Source organism: Myotis nattereri, assembly GCF_964212035.1.
Source record: "Myotis nattereri genome assembly, chromosome: 6".
NCBI classification, from domain to species: Eukaryota; Metazoa; Chordata; class Mammalia; order Chiroptera; family Vespertilionidae; genus Myotis; species Myotis nattereri.
The window spans coordinates 33,658,347-33,683,821 of record NC_138081.1 but is presented as its reverse complement, the minus strand read 5'-3'; the positions used below and the strand labels follow the sequence as shown (position 1 = coordinate 33,683,821).

The 25,475-nt window shown below is 38.2% G+C and overlaps 1 protein-coding gene across 2 annotated transcripts in view; it reads left to right on the top strand.

Moving 5' to 3' along the window:
• The window catches only part of LMBRD1 (LMBR1 domain containing 1), a 77,727-nt gene that overhangs the window by 39,366 nt on the left and 12,886 nt on the right, over positions 1–25,475 (top strand). The window contains exons 7-14 of one of the 2 annotated variants that reach the window (XM_081094479.1): positions 127–200; positions 10,282–10,407; positions 10,976–11,128; positions 17,221–17,241; positions 21,728–21,792; positions 22,138–22,240; positions 22,737–22,841; positions 24,912–25,061. In XM_081094479.1, coding sequence (XP_080950605.1) covers positions 127–200; positions 10,282–10,407; positions 10,976–11,128; positions 17,221–17,241; positions 21,728–21,792; positions 22,138–22,240; positions 22,737–22,841; positions 24,912–25,061 — 797 coding nt within the window. The remainder of the gene's footprint in view (positions 1–126; positions 201–10,281; positions 10,408–10,975; positions 11,129–17,220; positions 17,242–21,727; positions 21,793–22,137; positions 22,241–22,736; positions 22,842–24,911; positions 25,062–25,475) is intronic. The other variant, XM_081094480.1, reaches the window with a different exon arrangement.

Sequence of the window (25,475 nt, the reverse complement as noted above, 5' to 3'; positions counted from 1 at the left end):
AATACATATTATTATTTCAGAATGTGTAACAAACCCACTTTTTATATTTTTATATTGGTTTGCTGAATATAAACATTTAAATAATATGTATCTACTTTTTTAACAGTGGTTTTTTTCCCTTTGCAGATGGTTTAGCTGCCTTGTCATTTTCCATTAGTTCTCTGACCTTGATTGGAATGTTGGCAGCTATAACTTACACAGTAAGTATTATGGTGATAATTGAGTTAAAATCAGAGAATCACTTTATGAAGCAGTTGTTTTTACCTTAGTCATATAAAGGGTGGAGCAAAAGTAGATTTACAGTTGTAAGAAAACAGAGTTTATTCTTGTATTGTTATTTATTTATCAATAAGAGGCCCGGTGCACAAAAATCGTGCACTTGGGCGAGGGGTCCCTCAGCCTGGCTTGCACCCTCACAGTTTAGGAGCCCTCGGGGGATGTCTAAGCCATCAGTTGGACATCCTTAGCGCTGCAGCAGAGGCAGGAGAGGCTTCTGCCACTACTGCTATGCTCACCAGCCATGAGCATAAATTAAAGGGCAAACCCTGTGGGAGCGCACTGACCACCAGGGGGCAACTCCTGCATTGAGTGTCATCATGGTGACTGGTCATTCCACTGTTGGGCTGAAACTGGCTCTCTCACATCCCCCAAAGGATCCTGGATTGCAAGAGAGCGCAGGCCAGGCCGAGAGACCCCACTAGTGCACGATTGGGGCTGGGGAGGGATCGCGGGAGGACTCCAGGGCATGTCCGGCCTGTCTCACTCAGTCCTGATCAGCTGGACTCCAGCAGCAAGCTAACCTACTGGTTGGAGCATCTGCCCCTTAGTGGTCAGTGCATGTCATAGCTACTGGTCAACCAGTTGACTGCCCCCTGGTAGTCATTGCACATCATAGCGAGCAGTTGAGCAGTCTTAGCATATCATTAGCATAGTATGCTTTGATTGGTTGAATGGCCGACCGGACTACTGGACACTTAGCATATTAGGCTTTTATTATATAGGATTATTATATTTTCTATCTGAACGACTGTAAACCTACTTTTGCCCCATCCTATATTGGGTTCAATTCCCGTTTTTTTCTTTAATATTTTAGTGCTTCTTTCTTCATTTTTCTTGAGTTTACTTAAGAGGAAGGTTAATTTTGAACTACTTAGTCACAATCATTTTATCTATGTTTGTGAAAGTTACTATTCAGAAACAAACATTGTAAGTTGTGAACCTTAAAGGTTATAATATATACCATGCCATAATAGATTTAGTGATTTATTAGCATATTAGAATTCTGAATCATAGATCAGCAACTGTTACTGATTCAGTAGATTTATCCTACTTGGGGGTATAGGACTTTCAAAATCAGATATTTTACATAACTTGATATTTTCCTAGTATATAGAAGCTAATCTTATACTCTCAGAGACTTTGATTTTTTTTCAGTCTTCCTAGAAATGGTAAGGTAAGAATTATAATAGACCGACAAACTTGCATATAGACTGCTCTTTGAGGTTTTTTTCTTTTCTCAAATTATAAAGGAAGAGCCAATAATAAATGCTTCTTTAGCTATCTTCTGAGAGTTGTGCAGGAAGCTTTAAATATCTGGAATCTTTCCAGATGGATAGACAGATAAACATTATTTAAATAACACTACAAGATATGCTCAAAACTCAGTGGAAGAATGTTTTATTACCAAACCACAGTCTGGCCAACTTTACTATCTAGTTTCTAGTGTGTAAAGAGAGGAAGAAGGGTAGGCTAGAGGGGACTCTGTTGAAGGAGGCAGCATAGTGTACATAGCTGAGCACTAATCATGAGTGTCTTTATGTAAGCAAACATTGAACCCTAGCTTTTCCATCTGTGAAAATGGGTCAGTCATACACAAACTTTATTAAAAACTAGTTGAAAATCAACTATTTATAGATAAATTGTTTAATTACAGATAGGTGGTTAATAGTACTAGTTAGTAGTTGTCTCCTAACATCATATAGACGCTTGAGAAATGAGCTTTTCCTGGTGGAACATGGAAGAGGGTACAAATTCATGCGAAGCAGAAAGGTTTCATTTTAATTAAGGTACCAAAAGAGGGAAGTTAATACTTAGCATACTTTAACCCTAAGTAAAAAGCATTAATTCTTAAAGGTATAATCATGTCTGTTATAGAATCTGTAACTGTTAGTATTGAAATTTGAGATGTTTTTGTAATGTATATGTCAGTCAAGTATGAATTTCTTAGATGTGCATTATTGTTTAGTTTATAAACTAGTTGATTATTTAAATTTTACCAAGATTATACCCACTGTACCATGTCTTAAGGAATAGCCAAATAATTGGCCACTCAATTTTAGAAGAACAATGTCAAGCATATTAAGTAGTCTTCTTATTGTTTTCAGCTTAAAAAAGAGAGAGAGAACTCATGGGCATATGGACATACATGTACAACAATATGGTGATTACGGCGGGAGTGGGATGGATGTAGATGGAAAAGGTCATATAGGGAATAAATGGTGATGGAAGAAATAAAATAAAGAGAATCTTTTTTAAATAAAAAAGAAAGAAACCTCTGGGCACAGATATTTATGTATATACTTTAATTTTTGGTGCCATTAAGTGGGGAATGTTGAATAATGATATTTTTATAAAAAATGTAATATGTGGACACTGAGTTGCCTATAAAAGCAATGACTACTGAACTTATTATATACACTTATCAGTCGAAAACTGAACATGTGCTATTTATGAATTTTATTTGTGTTTGTATCTGTATATGTTTTCCTACATACATCCTATAATAATAGAGGAATATGCAAATTAGCCAGAATGCCATAACATCACCACTGCTCAGCAGGAGGCATGCACAGCTGGAGCAGGTGGGCGGGGACTGCCATCACCAGTAGAGCCTCTGCGCAGCCCAGTCCAGGGCGCCCCCGGCGGAGGCAGACCCCACGCGCCCAGCCCAGAGGCCGCCTGGCCTGGGGGTGGCCCCTGGCTTTGCTATCTTGAGGTTGTGGTTTCCAAGGAAAATGCCAGAAGGGATGATAAACCCTCCCCAAACGGCTCAGCTGGCACCTAAGCGGTGGCTTCCTTTAAATTGAGCCTTTCCCGCAGTGAATGACCCCAACCCTCCTTGGATCAGGCAGGTTCCTGGGGAGTGCAATCTCTACACAATGCAGCGGAGGCCCCAGTTTCGTCCCTGGCAATTTCATGCGCTTTAGCTCGGGGCAGCGGGGAAGGAAGGGAAAAGGCATCACGCAGGGCAGCTCTGGCAAGCAAGCAGAAGGAAACCATGTCTGGCAGACATTCTCCTGCCACCTCCTTCAACTTGTAAGAAGAATCAAATAAACCAATACAATCACTCCTCCCCTGCCCTGGGGGGATCTGGGACTAAGGGGTGTCCGCCCAGGCATTGCATACCTGTTTCCCACCGCCTTCATCCAAATGGACAGGTTAGGGGGTTAAAGGGAGGAGAAGGAGTCTCGCAGGAAGAGGATCCCCAGAACCACACCCCTGCCCTCCCTCCGGACCTGACCTCTCAGAGCGCAGGGCCTGACCCCGCCCCCAGCAGATTTGCATATCCCAGACCCTCTGGTGCTTCCAGTCACTGGGCATTCCCAGGTCTTCTCTGTCTCCCAGCTGCTGATCCTCACTGTCTCCTACCCCAGAAGCACTCTGTCCTCCCAGCTTTCCGTCTTTATAGCCTAAATGCATGGTGGGCGTAGTTGCTTCTCTGTGGATTTTATTTGATAAGAACCCAGCGAAGTCGCTTAGCAACTGAGCTGCTCAGACTTCATGGGGGACAAGGAATGACACACCTTACTTGGCTTTGATAGCAAAGCAATCTTATTCTTTTATTTTTTAAAAATAGATTTTTATTGATTTCAGAGAGTAAGGGAGAGAGAGAGAGAAACATCAATGATGAGAGAGAATCATTGATCAGCTGCCTTCTGCACGCGCCCTACTGGGGATGGAGCCTGCAACCCAGGCATGTGGCCTTGACCAGAATCGAACCTGGGTCACTTCAGTCCTCAGGCTGAAGCTCTAGCCACTGAGCCAAACCAGCAAGGGCAAGCAGTCCTATTCTTAAAGACTTAATTTTTGTCTTAAACAAGTGGATTTAAATAATATCAAACCAATATACATTTTTTAATAAAATGTCTCTTCATTTCTACTAATGAAATTCTACCTTAAAGCTTATGTTATATAAACTATACTAATAAAAGGGTAATATGCTAATTAGACCAGACCTCTTCTGGACATCCATCCTGATGTCCTTCCACACAAAGCCACGGTGGTGGGGGCCGAGGAAGAGGCAGTTAGGGGTGACCAGGCTGGCAGGGAAGGGCAGTTAGGGGCGATCAGGCCAGCAGGGGAGGGCAGTTGGGGCAACCAGGCTGGCAGGGGAGCAGTTAGGGGCGATCAGGCCAGCAGGCAGAGGTGGTTAGGGGCTATCAGGCAGGCAGGCAGAGGTGGTTAGGGGTGATCAGGCAGGCAGGCAGGTGAGCAGTTAGGAGCCAGTGGTCCTGGATTGTGAGAGGGATGTCCAACTGCCGGTTTAGGCCTGATTCCTGTGGGCCTAAACATCCCCCGAGGGGTCCCGGATTGGAGAGGGTGCAGGCCGGGCTGAGGGACCCCAGTGCATGAATTTCGTGCACCAGGCCTCTAGTTTTATATAAAATGTAAAGTGATAAATTGAAAATTCAAAAATAGAAATAAGTAGAGCAGTAGTTCTCAATAATCTTTGAAGACACTCCCTTTTAAAAATCAAATTTCTCAGCCTTCCAGGTGATACAGATGCTCCTGTATTTTAGGTACCACTATAAAAAAGGTCTCTGTATTACCTAAGTGGTTGAGCATCAACCTATGAATTAGGAGGCCTTGGTTCAGTTCCCAATCAGAGCACATGCCCTGGTTGATGGCTCCATCCCCAGTAGGGGGCGTGCAGGAGGCAGCTGATCAATGATTCTCATCATTTATGTTTCTATCTCTCTCTCTCTGAAATCAATAAAAATACATTTTTTTTAAAAAGTCTGTGCCCATGCTTTCATATTTAATGAGTAAAGTTTTATAGACTTTTATAAATAATTTAAAATCATCACTTTTCTACATACAGAACAAGGAAAATATAAGTGAAATAAACTGGAAATGTATTCCTAAAACTTGACATTTGTAATATGAATCTTCTGAATCACTTTTTTGAATTGGTTATTCATGTCCATGATTTATTATACAAGATTGTCTTTTATGCTATCAAGAGAATTGATGATACAGCTTTTCTTAAGAGCTACACGCTTGTCACTGGGATTTTCTCCAAAGCTGCTAACATAACTGTTGTATAAATTTAAGCTTTTCTTCATTGTTGTTTTGCAATTGTTTCTTATTTTGCCATGTGAAAGGCTATCTTTTTGCATTTACCTACCTAACTAGCAAAATGGCTTATACTTTGAGTATCTTCCTTTCTTAGGCCCATAAAATTCTTGACTGTTGCTTTGCAAGAAAATATAGAATTATGATCATTGTTCTAGTTAATATTTGCTTTATTATTTGCTCCTTTGTTCATTTCCCCTTACACACTAACTTTTTGTTCCAATATCAAATCATAGTACTATCTTAGAAGACATTTAAAGTGGCAATAGTTGTATCAAGAACGCAGTAACCAACGAAGTAACTATATTGTAACCAGCTATGACCATATTTGTGAATATGCTGGTATGACAACTATGTATGACTTCTGCCTAGCCAATGAATATAAGATGCATCCAGATTTCACTGATGTGAGAAAATAGAGATGTTTTAGAATTAGTGAATATTTACCAGTAGAAGGGAAATCTTATTGAGTACATGTTAAATGAATTGTTTCATTAGTCATTTTAGCAAACATGTACTTGAATAATAGTAGTTACAAGTATACGCAAGACATTTATTCAGCTTAACAGCAGTGCTTGGTGTTGATTCTTTGCAATAATCCAAAGCTCACAGGTTGGAAAACATCATCCTAGATAGAGCAGAGATATGTAGGGAAAAGATGCTTTTCTAAACTAGACAGTGTAAGAAAGTATTATAAATATTTGTAGTTTATATGTAGTCCTTCAAAATAGTTTGGATTTTAAAATACATATGGTTATTTATTTTTGGAAGTTGAAACAAATAAAATTGGAGGCAATTTTGGGCATTATGGATGACCTAAAAGCATTTTAAGTAATGTAATCTCTTTAGCCTTGTTGATTTCCTAGTAATTCACTAGAGGGCAGTAGTAAGCAATAAAAGTTTTGTTTCTGAACAGGAGATAGTCTTTTCATACATTTCCCCCCCCCCAAATAAGTCTGAGGTTGAATTGAAAAGATTGTGATTAAAGATCTTAAAGTTGTGTTGATGAAATGTTTTGTATAATGCGTTATGTCAAGCTTATCATAATCTAAATCTTATAGTTAAATTTCGAGGTAATTATTGAAACTTAAACATGCAATCCAAAAACAAGCTAAAAGCTAGTCAGCCAAAACCATGACTATTTCTTTTACTTGCTCTCTTCAGACAATTAAAAATTCTTTTAAAAAAATGCTGTATTCTGATTCTATGTTACCACAAGGTATTTTCAAGGACATATTTTTTTTTTCTAAAATCGTTTACATTAAGCTTTTTAGAAATTCAGTTCAGCTTTCTAATAAATATATGAATTTCATGTAAGGAAACAAGTTCATATGAATAAAGAATGCATTTAAAATGATTTTTGGTTAAATATTATCTCAAATTATTTTATCAATTTAATAAATGCTTGTTATTGGAATAAAGGTAGGGAAAAAAGAATTGAGTAGTCCTTACATCCTAAATGGGGTACTGCAGTTGTTACTAGTGTGGATGAGGAGTCTGTATTTTTCCAAGTGATTCTGATTAGCCAAGTTTGGCAGATCTAATGATAAAACAATTATACAGATTAATAATGTTGATGAACAGTGTTATATATTACTAGAGGCCCAGTGCGCGAAATGCCCTGCCCACCTGCGCATGCCTTGCCTTGCTTGCAGCCCCACCCATCTGCTCATGCCCCACCCACCCACCTGCTGCCCTGCCATGCTCACAGCCCCACCCATCTGCACGCACCTGACAGCGCTCGCCTCGCCGCACCCACCCGCGGGACTGAGACCTACCGCGCCCCAGGACCCAGACCCACCACCCCCATGACCGAGACCCACTGCACATGAGACCCATCAGTGCACCTCCTGGTGACTGGTCATTTGGTCGTTATGGCATCATGGCCATGGCTTTTTATAATATAGACTAGGGGCCCGGTGCACAAAATTTGTGCACTGGGGGGGGGGGGAGTGTCCCTCAGCCCAGCCTGCCCCCTCTCACATACTGGGAGCCCTCGGGCGTTGACCCCCATCACCCTCCGATCGCCTGATCGGCCCCTTGCCCAGGCCTGAAGCCTCCGCCAGAGGTGTCAGGCTTGGACAGGGGACCCCCATCTCCCCCCGATCACTGGCTTTGGCCCCCGCCTAGGCCTGAGGCCTCTGGCCCAGGAATCATGCCTGGGCAGGGGACCCCCATCTCCCTCTGATCGCTTGCTCCACCCCCCGCCCAAGCCTGACGCCTCTGACCCAGGCTTCAGGCCTGGGCAAGGGGACCATCATATCCCCCCAATCCCCGGCTCAGCCTCCCGCCCAGGCCTGATGCCTCAGCCAGAGGAGTTGACCCTCATCACCCTCCGATCACCAATCACCGGATTGGCCCCTTGACCAGGCCTGAGGCCTCCGGCAGAGGTGTCAGGCCTGGACAGGGGACCCCCAGCTCCCCGCGGTTGCAGGCTCCGCCCCTGCCCAGGCCTAACGCCTCTGGCCTAGGCGTCCGGCTCGGGCAGCGGGGACCTGCAGTGGCAGCGGGGGGCACCGCGATCGTGGGCTCCGCTTTAGGCCCAGGCAAGGGACCCCTAGCTCCTGGGACTGCCAGCTTCGACCGTGCCCAGCTCCCATCGCTGGCTCCACCCCTACTTCCTGCTATCACTGCCCAGGGCGGCAAAGGCGCCTGATTCTCCGATCATGGCTGGGGGGCAGGGCCCTGGGGCCGCCTTTGCCCTGCCCCCCAGCTCTTAGCTCGCCCCTGGGTTTCCCATCACTGTCAGTGGCAGGGGGCTTCTTCCTGCTTTCCCTTTCGCCTCCCTGCATTGTGCCTACATATGCAAATTAGCCGCCATCTTGTTGGCAGTTAACTGCCAATCTTAGTTGGCAGTTAATTTGCATATAGCCCTGATTAGCCAATGAAAACGGTATCGCCGTACGCCAATTACCATTTTTCTCTTTTATTAGTGTAGATAATTGAGTTATAAGCAAGGCACATTTACAAGTTAAGGAAGGTTTTCAGAAATGGTGTAATGAAGCTGAGCCTGAAGGGCATTGAAATTTGCTAATGAAGTAAGGTGAGAAAATAGGCATTCTAGATGAGGGTACTGTATGTACTAAAGTGTGGATGCTGGATAAAGCCTGAAGTAATGTAAAATTGGAGTGTTTTAAGAACAGTGAATAATACAGAGGTGTGACATAAGGTTGGTAGGGCTTTGTATGCCAGGGTTAGGTAATTGGTCTATTCACAAGTCCAGTAATTCTACCTTTCATTGAAAAACAATACCAAATAACTGTTCAAACAATCTTAGATGAAATTCTGACATATAAAAATGTAGATGAACAAAGTAGATTTGCTCTAGAAAAGTAGCAGCAGGTCCCTGCATCACTCACTACCTGCCTTCCTCTCTCCTGTAGTGGCCCTAAAGACACCTACCCAGAATCCTAGGAACTACTCCCAGAGCACTTTGAAAACTACCCTTATTAGTCCTTGAGGATATTAATTAGAGGAATGGTATAATCTGACTATATATATGGAATGGAATGTTGGCCATAAAAAAGAATGCAATCTTGCCATTTAAGACAACATGGATAGACATATAGGGTATTACGTGAAGTGAAATGTTAGAAAGAGACAGATACCATATGATTTCACGTATATGTGAAATCTAGAAAACAATATAAACAAACAAAACAGAAACAAACTCATAGATACAGAGAACATTTTGATGGTTGCCAGATGGAATGGGTGAAAGAGGGGAAGGGATTTAGATGTTTAAATTGCCAGTTATATAAGTAGTCTCTGGGATACAAGGTACAGCACAGGGAATATAATCAGTACTATTGTTATAACTATATATGGTGTCACAAGGGTACTAGCTATCGATGTGATCACTTTATAAGTTACATAAATGTCTAACCACTATGTTGTAAACCTGAAACTAATGTAATATTGCATGTCAACTACAATTGAAAAATTTTTTAAAATAAATATTTAAAAATACAAAAGATTAAAAAATAAGGCCCACGTTGTGAATACTGACTAGAGCAGCATATTTCTTGGGAAATAGTATTGAGTACTCAGGTTAGTATATTTAGGGACCCAAATCCTTCCAATACAAAATAACATACAAGAGTGTAAAAATAAGCCTAATTTGGAGGTGATTGGGAGGACAGGGAATTTACTTAAATTGGGTTTAATGAAATATTTTTGCCTTGGCATCTGGTTGAAAAACTAATATCGTACTGGCCTTGTGTTCAAATGATATGGAGAATTGGTAATAATCTATAATAATAGAAGCATAATATGCTAACTAGACTGGACGTCCTTCTGGATCAGGGGTTCTCAACCTGTGGGTCGCGACCCCTTTGGGGGTCGAACGACCCTTTCACAGGGGTCGCCTAAGACCATCGGAAAACACATATATAATTACATATTGCTTTTGTGATTAATCACTATGCTTTAATTATGTTCAATCTGTAACAATGAAATTGGGGGTCACCACAACATGAGGAACTGTATTAAAGGGTCGTGGCATTAGGAAGATTGAGAACCACTGTTCTGGAGGAAGCCGGGGCTTTGAGGCAAGCCCGGGTCCCGGGTGCCTGCTGGCGGCCTGAGGGAAGCCCGGGTGCTGGTGGCCGGGGAAGGAAGGCCTACTCTTGCACAAAATTCGGGCCTCCAGTCATTACATAATACCACATATATATCAGACTCTTAAATGTTGTGTTACTTTTTTTGAAAAATGGCATTTTTACCTGAAAATTATGTCATCTCTAGGGTGTCCCCCCCCAAAAAAAATGTATACACACTTTAAATAATTATAAAACCAGTGTTTATTAAAATGCATTTCATTTTCAAAATCGAGCTGTCAGCTGTAAAGTGTGTATACATTTTTTGGGGGGGACATCCTGTATTTAAAATAATATTACTAAATCACATTTTACTTTTGCTTTTTAGGCCTATGGCATGTCGGCATTACCTTTAAATCTTATAAAAGGCACTAGAAGTGCTGCTTATGAACGTTTAGAAAACACTGAAGACATTGAAGAAGTGGAACAACACATTCAATCAATTAAATCAAAAGTGAGTTGGTATTTTATTATAATTGGGAAGCATCAAATTACTTTGTCCATGAGCCGCTTTCTGATGTGACTTAGACTTTGGCAAACATTTTTGACATTGAATTGTTTTGCAACATATCCTTCAAAAACCATGCCCATATTTATTTATTTTTACTTTATTTTTTAAAATATATTTTTATTGATTTCGGAGAGGAAGGGAGAGGGAGAGAGAGATAGAAACATCAATTATGAGAGAGAATCACTGATTGGCTGACACCTGCAATGTTCCACACTGGGGATCGAGCCCGCAACCCTGACTGAGAATCGAATAGTGACCTCCTGGTTCATATGTCAACACTCAATCGCTGAGCCACACCACTGTGACCACACATTCACAGTTTGATGTTGACCTTGGTACATATATGTGCATTGTCACATTAAAATTGTTCGTTATTTTCTATTTGTAAATTTGCCTAAGGAGTCAAACCCAACCTAAAGAAGTTTCATTGCTTGATCTGCTAAATCTGATAGATTACTTTATTAAAACCTTAATGGTAAAAACTGTTTCATTTTTGTTCTGTTGTTTGCAGAGCAAAGATGGTCGACCTTTGCCAGCCAGGGATAAACGCACCTTAAAACAACTTGAAGAAAGGTTACGAACGCTTAGGAAAAGAGAAAGGCGCTTAGAATTCATTGAAAACAGCTGCTGGACAAAATTTTGTGGCGCTCTGCGGCCCCTGAAGGTAAATGGGTTTTTTAAAATTATGCTGTCACTCTTCTTCCAAGTTTATATTGTACCTGTCAGAGAAGTTGAGTTCTCCTTTAGAGGCAATATAGCATGGTGCTCAAGAGCATTTTGGAGTTAAAATATCTGATTTTGAATCACAGCTCTTTGGGCAAGGTACGTAACCTCTCTGGACTTCATTTACTCATGTGTAATGCAAGTGTTATATCAACACAGTTGTTAAATTTAAGTTAAAATATATAAAAGTAATGTAAGCATATTTTGTTAATTTGTACTTTCTATAAATAAGAAATCTGGGACTCACAATAAAATTTAGGAGCCCTAACTGAAAAGTAATAGACTTTTTTTTTATCATTAGATGATATGTGGCGAAAACTATGTAAAAAGGTATTATTTGAGATGGAAAACCATTACTTATTTTGGGTGGGGGCATTATTTGCTAGCCTTGAATTCTTGGAAGTACAGTACCTAAACATAAGTATCTAAATTGAGGCCCTGGCTGGGTAGCCCAGTTGATGAGAGCATCATCCTGATATGCCAAGGTTGGGTGTTCAATACTTTATCAGGGCACATACAAGAAACAGCCAATGAAATGCATACAAATAACTAGAGGCACAAATCAGTGTTTCTCTCTCCCTTTCTCTCTCTTTCTAAAATAAAAATAAATAAAGCTATGCTTATTTTAAATAAATAAATTGAATTAAGGTGATCATAATATGACCCTGAGTCTAAAAAGTAACGAACTGCTGGCCACAAATTTCTATATGTGCCCATTCTGTATTTGGCATTTCAAACACCAGGGCTTTGTATACCATAAGTGCACAATGCCAGTTGTAATTCAGAAACTGCAGTGCATAGACTGTTTTGAGTACAGTTGGGCAAAACGAAGCTAGAAAATGTTTTTTGGCTAAATTTTTTAAAAAGATGTTTTATAGAACCCCCTCAGAGATCAGTCAGGTTGAGTTCTAATGCTGCTTTGTCTTCCTCTTATAATTAAAAAGGAAGTGAGGAAATGCAGTGACTGCTCACCTCAAAACTCCTCTTTTAAAGAGTTTCTCAAAAATTACCCTGTTACAACATGGAGGGACCTGGAGAATATTATGCTAAGAGAAATAAGCCAGTCAGAGAAAAGACAAGTATCACAAAATCTCACTTATATGTGGACTCTAATGAACAAAATAAACTGATGAACAAAAAGATCCAGAGACATTGAAGCATGCAACAGATTGAGGTATTTCAGAGGGAAGCGGGGAGAGAGGGGAGGAAGAGATTAACAATGAATTTATATGCATAGCAGTGGACAGACAATAGTGCTAGTGGTGGGATGGTCTGGGGAGGGGACTGGAACAGGGTGGATGGAGGGAGTCAGTGGGGGGATGGAGGAAGGAAAGGGGCATCTGTAATACTTTCAACAATAAAGATTAAAAAAAACAACATAATCAGTTCTATGTATCATGAGTTTAAACTTCTGTTAGAATACTTTGTTTTTAATTCACCCTAATCCTTTTTTCCAAAGAGATTTGTCTTATAGTAGGAAAGGTTTGATGAAGCCTTCCCCAACCTTATCTTACTTTTAAATTGTAGCTTCCTATAAATATTTATAACCAATTTGTAACATTAACTGCCTTGTTTTAAACATGCTGTATGTTCCATTTCACTGAACATATGCTTAGAGGGATTGATTTTACCAAATATAGGTTCTATATATAGAACATCTACATTACCCCAGAAAGCTACTTTGTCTCCCCCTGCTTCCTTGAGCACAGACCCCAGACAACCACTAATGCACTTTTGTCTCTATACTTTAGTTTTATGTGTTCTATAATTTTGTATAAATGAAATAAAAATGTATAATCTTTTAACAGTTTATAGGGGAGTGTATAGTTTTTTGTCTGGCTTCTTTGGCTCAGCACAATGTTTTTGAGATTCATCCATGTTGTTGCATTTTTTTAAAAAGTGGTTCATTCTGTTTTATTGGTAATTAGCATTCCAGTGCATATCTATGTCACAATTTGTTTATCCACTTATCTGTTAGTGGATTTCAGTTGTTTCCACTTTGAGACTATTATGAATAATGCTGATGTAAACATTTGTGCATAAATCTTTGTGTAGATATGTGTTTTCATTTCATTCATGTTTTTTCTTGGGTAAATACCTGAGTAGAATTGCTGGGTCTAATGTTCAATATAGGTTTAAGTTTATAAGAAACAGACAAAATATTTTCTAAAGTGGTTGTACCATTTTGCATTCCTATAGCAATATATAAGATTGCTAATTTCTTCATATTCTTGTCCACTGTTTGCAATCGTTTTCCTAATGGATATGTAATAGTAATTTGCATTTCCCTGATGACTAATGATATTGAACATCATCTTATATTCTTATTGGCTATTTACTTATATATCTTCTCTAAAATGCTTGTTTGGCCATTTTAAAAATTAGGTTTTTGTTTTATGAGTGAATTACAAAAATTCTTATGTATTCTGGATCAAGTACTTTGTCTCCTAATTTATGGCTTTTTTGTTTTGTTTTGTTTTTTTTAACACTGTCATTCAAAGAAATGTTTTTAAAACCTTTATAGAAAACATTTTATCCTATATTTTCTCCTAGAAATTTTATAGCTTTAGCGCTTGTATTTAGGTTTGTGGCCCATTGAAAATTAATTTTATGGGATGGTATGACCTATGGGTCAAGGCTTATTTTATTTTCCGTATGGACATCACCATTTTTTTTCCTCAAGACTATTCTTTGCACTTTGAATTTCCTTGGCAATTTTGTCAGATCAATTGATTATATATATGTGTGTGGGGCTGTTTTGGACTCTGACTTTGGCTTCATTGATCTATATGTCCTTATGCTAAAACTTTATTACTGGAGCATTCAAATCAGTCACAAAATCAAGTAGTGTAAATTCATCAGTTTTGTTTTCCTTTTTCAGAATTGTTTTAGCTGTGCATAACCTTTGCATTTCCATATACATTTTAGAATCAACTCATAATTTCACAAAACACCCACAAGAATTTTTATTGGTATTACTTTGAATCTATAGGTAAACTTGGAGATCATTGATATCTTAATATTGAATCTTCCAATTCATGAACATATCTATTCATTTATTTATGTTATCTTAAATTTCTCCCAACAGTCATTTGTAGTATTAAGTGATTAGGCCTTGCAAATATTTTGCTAAATTTATCTATAAGTATGTCTTTATTTATATTTTTACAAATGATTTTGTTTAATTTTAATTCTCAATCATTTGTTGCTATTATGTAGAGGTTTGCTTTTATACATTGTACTTGTATCATGCAACCTTGGCTTTAATATTAGTTTCTAGTAGTTTTATAGATTCCTAAGGGATTTTTAAGTACATGGTCAGGTAAGCTGCTAAAAGATAGTTTTACTTTTTTCTTTCAAATATAAGATTTTCAGTTGCTTTTTTTCTCTTACTGTACTGGCTGAAACCTCCAATACAGTTTATTATTTATTCATTTTGCTATATAAGTGTGTCATTCCTGATACTGATCTAAATTCTTACCTATCTTTCCATTATCTAGTTCCAATTTAGGAATAATTAGTAATAGGGATTCCTGAAGGGAATATCTGGGGATACAAAATTACTGTTATGTATTTGAAGGGTTAACATGAATGCCAAGAGATAAATGCTGCCTTTTTTGCTCAAATGAAATATGAAAATAATTTATTATTCATTACTACTGTGTTTGTCCACACTTGATGTAATTCAGAAGTAGGAAGCCACATGCTATTAGTGCTTTTTTTTTTTTTTAAATAATTCTTTATTGTTGAAAGTATTACATATGTCCCCTTTCCCCTGCCCCTCCATTGACCTCCTAGAGTCCTCCCCCCACCCCCAGGGCCTTCACCACCCTATTGTCTGTGTCCATGGGTTATGCATATATGCATACAAAGTCTTTGGTTGATTACCTCCCACCCATTCACTCTCCTCCTCCTTCCCTCCTAAATTCCGCACTCCGTTCCATGCTTTCATGTCTCTGAATCCACTCTGTTCATCAGTTCATTTTGTTACTGAGTTTCCACATACGAGTGAGATCATGTGATACTGTCTTTCTCTGACTGACTTATTTCATATTGGTACTTTTAAACATTAGCATCTAAGTAGTCCTCGTGGAAGAAGGTAGAAACAGGTCCATTCACCCCTTTTCAGTGCTCCGTATATACTGAAGGGGATTTAAGACTGGTGAGAGCCCTAGCCGGTTTGGCTCAGTGGATAGAGTATCCACCTGCAGACTGAGGAGTCCCAGGTTCGATTCCAGTCAAGGGCACATGCCTGGGTTGTGGGCTCAATCCCCAGTTGGGGGTGTGCAGGAAGCAGTTGATCAATGATTCTCTCTCATCATTGATGTTCCTCTCTCTGTCTCTCTCTCTCTCTCTGTCTCTCTCTCTCTCTCTGTCTCTCTCTCTCTCTGTCTCTCTGTCTCTGTCTCTCTCTCTCTCTCTCTCTCTCTCTCTCTCTCTCTCCCACCCCCTTCCTCTCTGAAATCAGTAAAAATATATTAAAAAAATAAAAGACTGGTGAGAAACTCCTGATACAAAGTTTCTTTGAAGTTACCGTCTATCTCAAAATTTTGTAGTAGTAATGCCTTTTACTACTGTGCTATAATCCATGTTTGATGTATTATAAGATGTATTACATTTGGAAATTTGAAAATGCAAAGGTTGAGTTATATACATTATTTTTCATAAATCATCTCCATTGCCCATTGATCTTGTGATTTCACATGGCCATGCACTCCTTAGGAGGTGCACGTCTCATTTCAGAAGCACGGGAATTCAGTGTATAGATTTATATTCTTAATGGAATTATATTCTTAATTTTATTTTCATTGTAGGAATTAAGTGAAATAATGTATGCTCTTCATTGCCTTTTGATATAAACAGCTCAGAAAATTGTAGCTGCTATCGTTATAGTTCTAAAGTTAGGATTTTTCAACTTCTTAAAAATACTGTCATGTAACTCAAGGGAGAAAACTAGTTTTGTATTCAAGACGTAAAAATAGGCATCTAATTAGACTAAGTTAATGGCTCCTTAAAGCAGCATTTATATATATTACTGAATATATTTCTAAGCATAGTCTAAAATGTTCATTAAATATTTTATTAAACTTTCCTCTGACACAGGAGGGCATAGTTTGAGCTTGTGCAACTAATTGGCCTTGGTAACCTATAGATTCAACAGGTTTTAAATGTAATTTGAGATTTTACTATATATACACCTCTTATTTTACACACACACACACACACACACACACACACTCCTCTTGTATTTGCATACAAAGTTATAAATTCATGTCCATAATTGTATCACATATATTTTTTTCAGACTTTTATATTGTGGTAAAATATACATAATATAAAATCATATAATATAAAATTATTTTAACCCTTTGTAGTTTACATTCAGTGGCATTAAGTATATTCACAATATTGTGCAATATACTTACTAATTTCATTCACTGTTCATTTCCAGAACTTTTTTGCCATCCTGAACAAAAAACACTCTACCCATTAAATAATAGCTCCCCATTTCTCCCCATACCCAGCCACATATCCCCTAATGACCTCTCTTCTGCTTTCTGTCTCTCTGAACTTGCCTATTCCAGGAATGTTATATAACAGATTATACTATACTTGTTCTTTTGTATTTGGCTTATTTCACTTTGCATAATATCTTCAAAGTTCATCCATTGGTAGATGTATCAAAATTCTCTTCCTTTTTAAGGCTGAATAATGTTCCACTGTATGTATATATCACATTTTGTTTATTCATCTATCTAATGGTAGAAATTTGGGTTGTTTTCAAGTTTTGGCTATGTGAATAATGCCACGATCATTGGTGTACAAGTGTCTGTTTGATTCCATGCTTTCAATTCTTTTGAATATCTATCTAGAAATGAAGTTGTTGGATTATATGGCAATTCTGTGTTTAACATTTTGTGGAATCTACAAACTCACAGCAGCTGCGCATTTCACATTCCTACCAGCAATGCACAAGAGTTCCCATTTCTCCATATCCTTGCTAACACTTACTTTCCATTGTTTTGGTAACAGCTAACCTATGGTTGTGAAGTGGTATGTCATGGTTTTGATTTTCACTTCCATAATGATTAGTAATGTTGAGCATGTTTTCATTTGATTTATGGTCATTTGTATAATTTCTTTGGAGAAATTTTATTCAAGTCCTTTGTCCATTTTAAAATTATTTATGTTTTATTGTTGCTGAGTTATGAGTTCTTTTAAATATTTTGAATGTTAATCCATTATTAGACATATAATTTGCAGTATTTTTCTCCCATTCTTGAGTTGTCTTTTCATTCTATTGATAGTGTCCTTTGATGCACAAAGGTTTTTAATTTTGATGAAGTTCAATTTTTTTCTTTTGTTGACTGTGCTCTTTGGTTATATCTAAAAACAATTGCCTGTTGGAACATGCAGACCCCAAGAAAAACCCTGAGACTACCTCCATAAATGGAGGGCAGGGAAAGACTGAAGAAAGAGGCTGGCCACTCCATTCCAGTAATGAATGGAGTTTATTAAGGGAAACTCACATACAAGGCCTGTCTTGGGTGGCTGCAAAATGTAATGAAACCAGGTGCCAAAGGATTGTGTAGGTTAAAAGCGGGAAATAGTCACTGGTACTAGTACATGAAAACTACCAGCTATAGGAAATTACATGCTTGACCAGGTCAGAACAACAACCTGTTTCTGGAGCCAGCACATAGCAGGTGGTAGGGAAAGGATGCTGATGTATGTCAGAATAAACATCAGTTATAATCAGACAGTCTCTAAGAGGGGTTTATGGAAAGCAACCCCCCTTCTGGCCAACATCCAGCTTGTAGATAGACAGTTGTCCTGTTATAGAACAGTCTCTTCTCCACATTGCCAAGTCCAACTCCATGAAGAGTTTTGTTCTAAGAGTTTAACAGGTTTAGGTCTTATGTTTAGGTCTTCGATTTTTTACAAAATGTGTGTTTTTATTTCAGAGAGGAAGGGGGAGGGAAAGAGAGAGAGAAATATCAGTGATGAGAGAGAATCCTCAATTGGCTGCCTCCTGCAAGCCCCACACTGGTATCAAGCCTGAAACCTGGGCATGTGCCCTGATTGGGAATTGAAACATGACCTCTTGGTTCATAGGTTGTTGCTCAACCACAGAGCCATGCTGGCCAGGTCTTTTATTTTGAGTTAATTTTTATATATGGTAAAGGAAAAGGGACCAACTTCATTCTTTTGCATATAGATTGCCTGTTCTCAGCACCATTGGTTGAGAAGACTACCCTTTCCCCATTGAATGGGCTGGGCACTCTTGTCAAAAATCATTTCACCATAAGTATGCTGGTTTATTTCTGGGGTCTATTCCATTGGTTATAAGTACATCTGTGTGCCAGTTCCAAAACTGTTTTTATTACTATAGCTTTGTAGTAAGTTTTGAAATTCGGATGTGTGAGTCATGTAGTGATGAGTTTTTATGTTTTTGCAAAAATACACCATTGTGATCTTAATAGGGATTACATTGACTCTGTAGACCACTTTCAGTAGTATTGTCATATATATACATATATATATACACACACACACACCCTAATATGCAAATAGACTGAACGGCGGAACAACCTAACAACCGGTTGCTATGATGTGTGCTGACCACTAGGGGGTGTACACGAAACATGGCGGGCATTGGCAGCAGGCGGCAGAGTGTGGAACATGGCGGGTGTCAGCCGCAGCGAGATGGTGGAGCAGATGAGTGGCGGGGGTGGGGGGGGGGCATCAGACCAAGGCAGGACACCGGTTGCTGTCATTGGGGCAAGCCTCTGGTGGTTACTGAAAATTCTTTGCTTCTGCATGCCATGGTCCTGCCTGACACCCACACCTGCTGCCGGCACCAGCCCTGCTCGCACCCGCTGCCAGCACCTGGCGCCGGCCCTGATTGCTTGTCACCATCAGCAGGTGCAAGTGGCAGCTGCCAACCTCAATCGCCCCTCAGGGCTTCTCCACTTCCCCCTGCTCCTGAGGGGCGATCAGGGCCAGCAGCTGCCTCTCACACTCACTGCTGGTGATGGCCCCGCTTGCACTGGCGCTGGTCCCGATTGCTCACTGCTGTCAGCGGGTGCAAGCGGCGGCTGCTGGCCCCTATTACCCCTGAGGGCTTCTCCACCTCCCCGTGCTCCTGAGGGGCAACCGGGGCAGCAGCTGCCACTTGACGGCACTTGCCCTGCTCGCACCCACTGCTGGTGCCAGCCCCAATTGCTCCGTGCCATCAGTGGCAGTGGGATCAGGGCAGCCAGCAGACAGGGAACCGGGGGCCTCAGCAGGAGGGGCCAGGTGGGGGCATGGAGGATGGGCCGAGACCCGCCCCTGTGCCCATCGCAGCCTCGTGGCCCACAGTTCCTTTCGAGGTGCACGAATTCATGCACTTAGCCCCTAGTTTAACAATATTAAGCCTTCTAATTCATGAACATAGGATGTTTTTCCATGTATTTGTCTTCCTTTCTTTCTGCAATATTTTGTAGTTTTTTGTTTGTTTTTTTTAAATATATGTTATTGATTTTTTACAGAGAGGAAGAGAGAGAGATAGAGAGTTAGAAACATCGATGAGAGAGAAACATCGATCAGCCGCCTCCTGCACATCCCCCACCGGGGAAGTGCCCGCAACCCAGGCACATGCCCTTGACCAGAATCGAACCTGGGACCTCTCAGTCCGCAGGCCAACGCTCCATCCACTGAGCCAAACCGGTCCTGGCTATTTTGTAGTTTTAAGTATATATCATTTGCCTCCTTGTTTAAATTTATTCCTAAATATTCTTTTTGATGTTACATAAATGGAACTTTCTTAAATTCCTTTTCAGATTATTCGTTGTTAGTGTACACATACTTTTAAAAACATGTTTATGTTTATTTGAAGAAGATCCAAAATAAAGAACTGGTGAAATTTGTAATTCAGGTTGCCCCACTTCTTTCCCAAGCCTCCAACAATAAATAAACTTAAACATAACTAAATTTCATAAGGTAAGCAAGCAGTGAAATTTAATTTTATTACACACTGACAGTGTGTAGTTGTTTTGAAGGTCTGTGAGAATACTTAAATTTTTTTTTACTTATTTCTGTTATCCTAGCATCCACTGAAATTGAATATAAATTATGTTTAAAGATGTAGCAGATATCCTTAAGATAGTGGTATTTAAAGCATGTGTGGTTTTTCTTTATTATAGGCCACACTACGTTAGAATGCCTAAAGGCAATGACTGACTCTTTCTAACTCTAAAGTAGGATTATTAAATATTATTGGAAGGATAACTACCCATTCCAAAGTTTTACTTGATCATTTTTTATTTGAGAGTTACATTTTGTGTTATAGTGTAGTGCTTCCTAATTTAAGCTAACTTGATGTGTTTTGGATGTTTTTTGTTGGTAGTAATTGAGGGTTAGAGTTCATGTAACCTACAAGGTCTTTTGTAGATTGTCAGGAACTTTGTGGTATGAATATTGACGTTTATGAAAGAGTAAATCTACTTGTAGGTGTCTAACCCATCTTTACATTAGTGCAGCAGTGAGGCTCTAGTCTGGTGCCTAGAAAAGCTTGGATTGGGACTTGGAAATCAACAGCTGATCAATACAACATTAAACTTATGACCAACAACAGTATAACTCATACCTGAACAAAGCTTGCCTAACACATGTATTTTTCAGTAATCATGGACTTAGCTTTGTGAATTCTTCAGCCTAGTTGTCTCTGGAACTTGAGATGTCAAGAACAAAAAGCCTAGGTTATTAATAACATCGGTTTTACCCCTTTTTTATTCTGAAATTTTATTTCTTAGGAACCTAGTTCCAGTAATTGTTTTGCTTGTTTTCTACCTTCCCTAATATAAAGTTTAGACATTAAAAGGAAATATGTCCCACCAGTTACATTGCTTAACACATTTCTCCACAGAAACATGATTTTACATGACAGTTTCTTTGGTGCTTCTAGTATTCTATTTCAGGAATATTTTCAGTTATATAGTCTTTTCTGGGCTATGATTTAATTTTTTACATATAATTGGCATATACAATATATATGTGTATATAAATGGTACATATATAGGTGTGTATATGTATATTATGTATATATGTACATCATTATTTCTATGGGAAAATGTTCCAAATTCCATATTTTAACAAGTTAAATATAACCTGATAACTATTTTGGTTTTGGTTTTTTTGTTGTATATTAGCCTTAATGTAGTCCTATTAGTCTTAACTTTTCAATTAATTTTAAAGTTTATGTGTGAGTATAAATAAATAAACCTTTTATTTGACCTAGCAAAGAGTCTCATTTGTTTACTTACAGATAAAGACTTTCAAATTCTTTGTCTGTTTTGTGTATGTTCTCAATCTCATAATGGAAATTTAGATGACAAATGTCTAAAAATATATTCTAAATTAAAATGTATCTTGGATCATTTTGGTTCGATCATGGTCATATATCAGCAACTCATATTGAACATAATGGTTTTGGCTTTTAATGTCAACTTTTAGAACTATATTTCAATGACTTTATTATTATTATTTTTGCCTTTAGATCATTTGGGGAATATTTTTCATCTTAGTTGCATTGCTGTTTGTAATTTCTCTCTTCTTGTCAAAGTAAGTACACTAGACACATTTACTGAAGTACTTATACAAATCCTATGATGTTACACATTTTCCATGCTGAATAATTCTATTACTGTAATCTGTTCATCTTCAGTAGCCATTATACTTGAAGTGTTTTATAGCATTGACTCAAAGAATGACTAAAATGTTTCAATAGTAGTTAGTATTTCTTTATTCTTTATTAATTGATCAATATCTGTAAGATATTTAAATGACGTTTAATTTGTTTTTTGAGGTTCTCTTTGACTCAGTTGAATTTGCATGCTTAAGTTATAAATTAACTGAAAATGTGGTCATATGTAAAAAATCACTATAATTTTTATTTTACTTTTTTAGTTTGGATAAAGCTCTTCATTCAGCTGGAATCAATTCTGGTTTCATAATTTTTGGAACTAATCTGAGTAATCCACTGAATATGCTTTTGCCTTTACTACAAAGAGTAAGTAAAGAGAAAAATCATTTTATATTCTAGCACATATTCTTACAAACTGTCAAATTATTATGTTGAAAAACTTGTTAATACTTGGCAATATATGCTTGTACCCTCTGCTGATTTGGCTTTTTATTTACACATGACTTTTACATTGATATGTTGCTTTAAGGATTATTATATTGATATATTGCTGAACTCTTAAGGTAAGCTTTTTAAGCAATTCCTGTTTTTAATTTTTGATGAAGTTTTTTATTCATATTTAAATGTAATTTTTAGCTTAATTTCTTATAGGATTTTTCTTATGATAATGGTACTAAACAATTTGGTCATAGTTTGGTAATTGTTTGGGGGGGGATTTATTTTTTATTTTTATAGTAGCCTGATTTAAATCAGGGTTGATATTTTAAACATTTGCCAAATATAAATAATCACATTTCAGTTAATTTTATATGACTTCTAAAGCCCTGTGTGTGTATTGAATTCAATTTTATCTTTTTTCCAGGTTTTCCCTCTTGATTACATTCTTATAACAATTATTATTATGTACTTTATTTTTACTTCAATGGCGGGAATTAGAAATATTGGCATATGGTTCTTTTGGATTAGAGTGAGTATATATTACAGTATTATTACTTTCATTTTGCACATACTCTTTATTATTGAAAGTTATATTTATAATATAGAAGTTATAAGTACATTGATACTAAAAGTGATGGAAAATTAGCCTTTTTACTTTATACTAACATAAAAGTGCTTTTGTCGAGAGCACTGGTTATTACCTAAACAGGAGTGATTTTGCCCCCTGGATACTTTTGGCAATGTTGGAGACATTTCCAGCTGCTACCACTAGGGGGCGCTATTGGCACCTAGTGGGGAGAGACCAGGGATTCTGATAAACAGCCTGTAGTGCATAGGGCAGCCTCAGACAACAAGGACTCATCCCGCCCATAACGTCACCTGCGCCGAGGATGGGAAGCTCTGGTCTAGAAGTTACATTATTTTCCTTAATGTTTGGCTTCATGGAAACACATTGAAGCACAATTGGATACACTGTAGTTCAAAAGATGGTCTTCCTACTAGGAGTTAAAGATCATTATATGATTAGAGAAAGGGTTATTTTCTTCTTATGTTCATTTTGAGGCGAATTAAGAATTTTAAAATGAAGCTGTATCAGATAGAGACTACTTCTACCTGTGAGTACAAGAAAACCACTTAAATAGTGGCTTGAACTAATGAGTGACTTCTTGCTGTGGAAAAGAAAATCTGGCATTGGTTTAGTAGCTCAAAAATGTCAAACCAATATCTCTGTAATCCTCTTGGCTTCTCCCTCATTATTGTAATTTGACAGCTGCAGCTCTATTTATCCTGTCCACATTACATAAGGAAAAGGTAGCTAGGAGGAATGGGTGACACCTATAATAAAACAGAACTTTCCCAGAAATTGCCAGTAGACTTTGACTTTTCTTTGATGTTTAATATTTTATCACTGCTAGCCACTACTAGGTGCAAGGGAAGCTGGGAAAGGTAAAATTTTAGGTGATTATATCATCATCCCATCCAGAACTGGAATTCTATTACTCTATGTTATACTACAGTCCAATAATAAAACAGGTGGGTGGTACCTTATTGCTAAAATGAAAGTGTGCTCTGCCATTGAAGCAAGCTACCCAATTCCTTGTATTTGTTAGTATATGTTTTAGTTTTGCTCTGTTATAGGTACATATGAGAATATGTAGTCATATTATCATAAACTAGATTTTATGACAGTATGAGGATGTTGAGTATTTCATAGAAATGAATATTTATAATCATGTGATATGTCTGTTCTTGTGTATTATTATATAAAACCACAAATAAATACTTATATAAACTAATTCTAATTTTTAGATAGAATTAGAGGTAGTTCACAATTCTTAGCTCTATGAACTTCTTACAGATGCTATTGTGTAATAAATTTACAATGTTTGTCTGGAAACAGACCATGCAAATATTGATATATTCTCTGGGTCCTGAGTTTTTCATGAATAATTTAAAGGTTCCTTTGGATATAGATGCTTTGCCATGATCTATATTAATAACAGCCTAATATGCTAATTAGACCAAACAGCCAAATGACCTTCCAGACATCCTTCCAGACGAAGCTGCCGTGGTGGGGGCTGAGGCAGAGGCAGTTAGGGGCAATCAGGCAGGCAGGCAAGAGTGGTTAGGGGTGAACAGGCAGACAGGCAGAGTGGTTAGGGGTGATCAGGCAGGTAGGCAGGCGAGCGGTTAGGAGACAGTGGTCCCGGATTGCAAGAGGGATGTCCGACTGCCAGTTTAAGCCCGATCCTGCAGGATGGGGCCTAAACCGGCAGTCGGACATCAGGGGATGGTTCCTGGATTGCGAGAGGGTGCAGGCCAGGCTGAGGGACGCGCCCCCCCCCCCATCGTGCACAAATTTCGTGCACCGGGCCTCTAGTTTTGAAATAAACAAATCTAAACCTGAAATTTGTACAGGGAGAAAATTGTTTTTACCATCCTTACAATTATTTGGAATGATTATGAATTCTTAGTATTTATTTTGAAAAAAGAAATGATTGATTAAACTGTGTTCATTGCCCCTAAAACATGAGCAGGACTTAGTGCCTTACAAATAAATATATTGCTGAAATGTTGCTACTGTCTTTTTTCTTTCCAGTTATATAAAATCAGAAGAGGCAGGACCAGGCCCCAGGCACTCTTATTTCTCTGCATGATACTTCTGCTTATTGTCCTTCACACTAGCTATATGATTTATAGTCTTGCTCCCCAGTATGTTATGTATGGAAGCCAAAATTACTTAATAGAGGTAAGTGCAAAACTTAAAAAATTCATTATTTTGATATTTTAAATATACTGATATTTTAAAGCAAATTTTAATTTATGAAGGCTAACATATATGAGTTCTTCAGATAAAATTTAACTTTGCTAAACCTGTTTTATCCATTTTTGAGCATATTTATATTTGTTTCTTACGCGTTCTTTTTAAAAATGACACACTATTCATTAAAATATTTTTAAAATGGATCCTATGATGCTAAGCTACTTAGCTTTACATCAGAACTTTAATAAAACCCATAACATTTCCTCTAAAATAGCATTTTAAGTAAATTTATTAATATAGTTCCCCAAAAAGTTTTGATAAGAAGAATATGTCTGCTCATCAGTACTATGAATGTCACAGAGATGCTTTATAAATATTTTATTTGTAGGTAACTGGGTG